Source organism: Micropterus dolomieu, linkage group LG20 (genome assembly GCF_021292245.1).
Source record: "Micropterus dolomieu isolate WLL.071019.BEF.003 ecotype Adirondacks linkage group LG20, ASM2129224v1, whole genome shotgun sequence".
In the NCBI taxonomy this organism is placed as follows: Eukaryota; Metazoa; Chordata; class Actinopteri; order Centrarchiformes; family Centrarchidae; genus Micropterus; species Micropterus dolomieu.
In genome coordinates, this window is record NC_060169.1 from 31600149 (window position 1) to 31606575 (window position 6427).

Genomic DNA, 6427 nt, shown 5'->3' on the forward strand with positions numbered 1-6427 from the left:
CAGACCTGGACTAAAGCATCCGCCAACTCCTGGACAGTCTGTGGTGCAACGTGGCGTTGGTGGATGGAGCGAGACATGATGTCCCAGATGTGCTCAATTGGATTCAGGTCTGGGGAACGGGCGGGCCGGTCCATAGCATCAATGCCTTCCTCTTGCAGGAACTGCTGACACACTCCAGCCACATGAGGTCTAGCATTGTCTTGCATTAGGAGGAACCCAGGGAACCCTGCATGGTGTTGGGCTGTAAGCACAACCCCCACCTGTGGACGTCGGGGCCTCATACCACCCTCATGGAGTCTGTTTCTGACCGTCTGAGCAGACACATGCACATTTGTGGCCTGCTGGAGGTCATTTTGCAGGGCTCTGGCAGTGCTCCTCCTGCTCCTCCTTGCACAAAGGCGGAGGTAACGGTCCTGCTGCTGGGTTGTTGCCCTCCTACGGCCTCCTGGATGAGCTGCACTACCTGAGCCACTTGTGTGGGTTGTAGACTCCGTCTCATGCTACCACTAGAGTGAAAGCACCGCCAGCATTCAAAAGTGACCAAAACATCAGCCAGGAAGCATAGGAACTGAGAAGTGGTCTGTGGTCACCACCTGCAGAACCACTCCTTTATTGGGGGTGTCTTGCTAATTGCCTATAATTTCCACCTGTTGTCTATTCCGTTTGCACAACAGCATGTGAAATTGATTGTCAATCAGTGTTGCTTCCTAAGTGGACAGTTTGATTTCACAGGAGTGTGACTGACTTGGAGTTACATTGTGTTGTTTAAGTGTTCCCTTTATTTTTTTTTTAGCAGTGTATATAGCAATATGAGGGGAAAAAATCTATATTTAGGGACAGATATATTAGATAGTAGTGTAGAGGACTCCTGCTGAGCATGTTATACCTAAACCCCTATAGGATTAAAGCATTGATTACCGTTAACTGTGCCTTATAGGGCCAATGTTGGTAACTATAGTAAATGTAGTTGAACACTATCATACATACCTCCCTGATTGGTTTAATAATATGCTTTATATTTACAGAATACATTTGCTAATGTGTTTCATGACGACAGTCTGGGTCTACCAGCTGTTTCTGTAAACTGGTAGATCATTTTGTTGATATATCCATGCAAAACTGAGCTTTTATTAAAGCCCCTAGGTATAGGGTTTTGAAAACCTCCTTTGGTGGCTCCTAGTTGTAATATAACAAAGGTGGCATCACAGAAAGCATCAGAACAATTAGACAGATGCAAGTATAGTCACACAAAAAACGCACATAGGGACTTTAAATTTCTGATATCAGCCTGTGTTGTCTACACGTACATACACAACATTTTATAGGGTAATTTTATGAGAAGGAGCTGCATTAAACACTAAAGGACTGGAAATTGTTTCAGTGTCCCAGGATTTAACAGAATTCAAGGGAAAACACTGCAGACAATATCGCCAGCTTCATGTTAACATTACCTGCATCAGACTTTAAAAACTCATGTTCGTGTTACCTGGCAGGGAAGCGAGGGCTCTCTCGGCCGTCTGTCGCAGCGTTTCTCCTTCCTGCCACTGAGTCTGAGGCAGCAGCCACAGCTTCTCGCCGCCGACCTGCTGCTCGGCCAGAAGAACCAGCGAGTCGGCCAGGCAGCGCTCCAAAGAGGTCAAGTCCTTATCTACATCAGCTAAACAAGAGGCAGGGCCGTCAGCGGCTTCACAACGGCTTTGTCTCTCTGTGACTGTTGAGCAAAATTTACACAAACTTTGGAAATGTCACAGGGAAGAAAATGGAAATTGGGAGCACTGGAGCGAATAGATTTTGTGAATGTGAAAAAAACTGAAAGTAATACAAGTCTCTTTCCTCCCTGGTAATTTACTTTAAACCCAGGTGTATGAGACGCCTTCAGATTATCTCATTTTCTTTTCCATTCAGTTTTACTTGATTGATGATTGGACCAAGACTAAAAGCTGAATCCTATATATCTGTTTCATCAGGCATTTTAAGTATATGTTCAAATAGTGTATTTTCTGGATTACTCAACTGGTCAAACATTTTGTCTATACTGACCTTTGACCCTTGGCGCTGGCTGGAAGCTCTTCAGCTTCTGCTCCCAGGAGTCTTCCAGGTCCTGAGCCAACATGATCTCCTGGTCGCCGCGGTCGTCCTCTTCGTCCGAGTCATAGTTGTCCGCCTGCTTACGACTCATTCTCTCAGCGTCCTCCAGCAGTCGCAGCTCGTGGTCCGACAGCAAGCTTTTCTCCAGCTCCATCTGAAAAGAAGTCAGAGCAGGTCTCCGTCTCAAGCTCCAGGATCCTTTGCAGACGTCTATTTACTGACCAGATCTGGAAACTGTTGCTGACTGTTATCTAGGGCTGAACGATTAATTGCATTTGCCATATTATCGCGATATGATAAAACGAGATTTTCTAATTGCAAAGGCTGCGATTACATTCTGGTCACATGACACCCAGAATGTAAATCAAACCAAACTCACAAGTCCGAAAGAGGTCCAGTCTGTCCCGAGTTACAACCTGGTTACAGCCAGTGTGCTGCCTACAAGCGTCAGAGGCTACAGGGGGGGGTTACTGTATAACACCCTGTGGTGAACTTAGTTGTTCTTGTGTTCTGTAGGTAGGCCAACCTGATGATATTACATCATATAAATTTAATGCCATGACTTGACTGAAATTATCTTTCTCACATAATGAAAATTTTATATTTCTTCTCCACCATTGCTCATAATAATAATTCATGCATCAACTAATTTCATCATAACACAGTCCTGACCCACAAGAAAGAACAGTGTATGTTTAATCTACCTAATATTGTGTTGGTCTCATTATACACAGACACTGCTTGTCCGTTTTCAATAGTACAGAAGGTAAAGAGCTTAAAAATGAATCGTTATTCTACAGCTGATGTCACGTGACATGTCAGAGAGTCTGCAGCAGCAGAGGTGGTTGAGCGAGCTAGAGAGTGAATGACGAGAGGGCAAGGAGAACAAAGCAGGGAATAAGAGAAATAAAATGTTATTTTCTGACTGTTTTAATGCACATGGCCACACTTCCACACAAGCGTGCGGGAAGTAGCCATATTGCCAGACTTTGGGTGAATGCAGCCAAAGCAGACGCTCTGCCTGTGCGTGTAGCTCAGCCCCGCTCTCGGTCAAACAGACCTGCAGCTTTTTATACATCCATAGTCTGCATTAGTGCCGATAAATAGTTTTTAAAATCATTATCGTGATATGAACATGCGCAATATGCACATCGCAAAACACTAATTATAGGTCCTTTTTAAATATATACATATGGGAATGGGATGGGACAGGAGTGAAAATTTACTCCTGTGTTAGCCTCTAACACACACACAGGCCAGCAGAGCAGAGAGGCCAAGACAGTGAAGTGAAACAGGTTAATAATCGATAAGTTGCCAACTATTAAATCAACCGCCTACCCGATAATTCAATTAATTGGTTTGAGACATTTAAAAAAAAAATAAAAAAATTCTGATTATGTTCTGGTCTTTACTCCTGTGACAGTAAGCTGAATATTTTTGGGTTGTGGACAAAACAAGATATTTGAGGACGTCATCTTGGTATTTTGGGAAACACTGATCCACATTTTCCACATATTTTATATACCAAACAACTAATCGATTAATGGAGAAAAGAATCATTAGTTGCAGCCCTAATGCTGTCGATTTCAGAACGTGGCTGGTGTTTAAGGAAGAGCGGGGTACAGTCTGTCAGAAGTGACATCTTTCAGGTCAGTGTTTCCCATACATTGATTTATTTGTGGCGGCCTGCCACAATACCAACGCTGACCGCCAGGATAAGCTGGATGGATGAAATTGTAGTCTTGTTCTAAATTATCAGGCTGACATGGGAACTGTATAGCTAACATACCCGATTCCATATTTGTTTATTTCATATCGTCAGAGCGAACAATGTTATCGCACACTGCAGATTTTACTTTTACCGTGCAGGTCTAGATCAGCAAACTGCCCCGCACTTCTAGTGGGTCATAAGTGATGATTGAGATGTATGCGTCTATACATTGCTTCTTTGAAAAATCCTCCTACTCGTTGTGCCTTGGTGTTTTTTTTGTCTAGACTATACAGTTTCACAGATTTCATGCCTTGGAAATGGCAGCATATCTTACACATTTATGGAGAGTGAGGAGTCCAAGCACAGACTGGGTTCACAATGCAGAAATTAGAAGTTGTCATATTGACTATTACACCATTACACAAGTTATTTCAAAATATGAATTGATTCTATGAACTGAACATCCTGTTAAAGAGGTTACTTACAGTATGCTGAATTAAATAAATTTAAAAGGAAATCGGTTGTTACACTACACTGTGTGATCAATTAGACTTGTTTCTAACGCAATTCGTGCCTCTAAATCCGTTTACGAAACGCACCTGGTGCATCATCTGTCTGAACTGCTGCTCCATCGGGCTGAGGTCCGCTGATATGACCGGAAGCCTTTGCAGACACACCGCTGCCATGAGAGTCCACGGAGAAGTCGCTCTTTCCGTTACACTTTTGGTCTGCAAAGACGCTCGAGAAACAGAAGTGCTGGACAAATGACGAAACCCCGTGTTCCCGACCGCTGTCCTGCTAAAACCAGAAAGAAGCTGTAGGAGAGACCGACTCGCCATCCTTCTACAGGGCGCAGCCATCTTCTTCTGCTACATTCAATGTACAGGTCAAAAAAAAAAAATGTCGTCGTGACGCTGGCAACCACCATGCTGTTTTCTAATCAAAGGCTGGACGTGGGATTTTCAACCACGTTCTTTCCTTAGTGATACCACAATGCAAGATAAAAACATTAACGCTAGTGCCCGGCGTGAAGTGTTGTATTTTCGTGAGGCAGCATGAGGCCGGTTACTTGAGGGCTTCAAGCGAGAGTTCACCATGATGGTTCCAAATTTACGAGGGTTCACCAAGTGCTTGAAGGCAACACCTTGCTACGTCTACCCACAATTCTGTGCAGAAAAACGAACGAACTATTCAGACAAAAGTGGGGGAGGTTGATGTTAACATACTTTTAATAAAGAAAATATCACGCTGTACCTACTACAGAAATATATATTTAAATGTTTGTTAAAGGATTATTAATATTTTGCTATACATTTTACAAGTGACGATTCTATTTGTAATAGTGACAATAATGGGTATTTTTGCCCCCCCCCTTAGAAAAATAAAGACATTATTGGTCAGGTCTGGACTTGCAGCACCTTCAATGTCACGTTTGTTGTGTGTAAAGTAGCTAACTATCTGACAGCGAGTGTGTATATAAACATATAAAACATGTATAAATTAAATTGTATACTAGTTAGTTCTGTGAGTAACGTTTGTCGACAGCTGGTTGCCTCCCTAAATGCAAATGGAAGCTCTCTGTAAGTGTTTCATGGGTATGGTTTAGTAGCATCCTTGCTAGCTAACGGCTAACTTAACGTTAGTTCTGATAAAAAGTGAAGCCACACTGAGTCATGACAGTGGTGCTAATAAATTGTTGTGTGCATAGATGTGGCAGCAGTGGGCTGCAGCGAGCGTTATGTACCAGTGCTATCAGACTTCAGGACACAGCAGCATCCACCACAGACTCTGGGAAGACCTCCAGAGACTTCAGGTCAGACATCGCCACAAATGTGCCTGTCCCGATCTTTTTCTAGTGTTTTCACTGCAGTGTAATGTTGATGAGATATTAACCACAGCTTTGTATCCTTCAGCCATTTTCCTCCACTGCTTGGTCAGGACAGTTCACTGAGATGGGGTGGAAAGAAGTTTGAGGAGCTACCGATCGCGCACATTAAAGCCACATACAACAAGTAAGTGGAAAAGTCAAAAAGATTGTTTGTTAACATTTAAATAGTAAAGCTACACAGAAATAACAGTCGTTTGTTTTCCTCACTACATAATAACATTGTCATTTTGCTATATTGAACCTTTTTCCCATGAGGTTTTTATTTGTGAAGTTATCATTATAAGATTCCAAAAATTCACAAAGATAATTTTGTTCCTCAGATTATTTAGGTTCGGTTAGGTCAGTGGATCCCAAACAGGACAAGTGGAAAACTGTGGAGTGAAGATCAAACTGAAAAGACACCTCACATCAGTCTTCTGTATGATAAAGATGTTCCATATGTAAAACTTTTTAGACACTGCTGCCACAGTGTTGTGCTTTTAAAAGAGACACGTGAATCCTCCTGTTGGAGAGCAGACTAACTTCTGTCACTTCAAGTAGAAACAGGTGCAAGTTATCAAATACAAAATAGTGAAATAAAATGTCTACCTTTTATTTATTTTTTGATTAATAGTTATTAAGCCCGCACTGATGAAATAAAAATAGTTTGATGGTTTAGTGGAGTCTAGTGGGTGTTGAGTTGTAGGTATATCATATATTCAGCCTAATTGAGCTCAGTGCAGATAAATCGGTATCTGTGT

At 42.3% G+C, this 6427-nt stretch overlaps 2 protein-coding genes across 2 annotated transcripts in view; one reads left to right on the plus strand and one right to left on the minus strand.

Moving 5' to 3' along the window:
- The window catches only part of mrpl46 (mitochondrial ribosomal protein L46), a 7525-nt gene extending 2849 nt beyond the window's left edge, over positions 1-4676 (minus strand). The window contains exons 1-3 of the mRNA XM_046031973.1: positions 4399-4676; positions 2041-2242; positions 1487-1657 (exon numbers count right to left, since the gene is read on the minus strand). Coding sequence (XP_045887929.1) covers positions 1487-1657; positions 2041-2242; positions 4399-4659 — 634 coding nt within the window. The 5' untranslated portion in view covers positions 4660-4676. The remainder of the gene's footprint in view (positions 1-1486; positions 1658-2040; positions 2243-4398) is intronic.
- Positions 4677-5184: 508 nt separating this feature from the next.
- LOC123958565 (28S ribosomal protein S11, mitochondrial-like) lies at positions 5185-6388 on the plus strand. Its single transcript, XM_046031975.1, has 4 exons — positions 5185-5379; positions 5508-5612; positions 5713-5811; positions 6008-6388. The coding sequence occupies exons 1-4, from the start codon at positions 5291-5293 to the stop codon at positions 6024-6026; spliced, it is 312 nt and encodes a 103-aa protein (XP_045887931.1). The 5' UTR covers positions 5185-5290; the 3' UTR covers positions 6027-6388.
- The last annotated feature ends 39 nt before the right edge of the window (positions 6389-6427 follow it).

Coding starts and splice junctions, on each gene's coding strand:
- LOC123958565 (XM_046031975.1), top strand. CDS start 5,291: ATGTATAAATTAAATTGTATACTAGTTAGTTCTGTGAGTAACGTTTGT. Junction 5,380..5,507: donor AATGCAAATGGAAGCTCTCT/GTAAGTGTTTCA, acceptor TTGTGTGCATAG/ATGTGGCAGCAGTGGGCTGC. Junction 5,613..5,712: donor AAGACCTCCAGAGACTTCAG/GTCAGACATCGC, acceptor TGTATCCTTCAG/CCATTTTCCTCCACTGCTTG.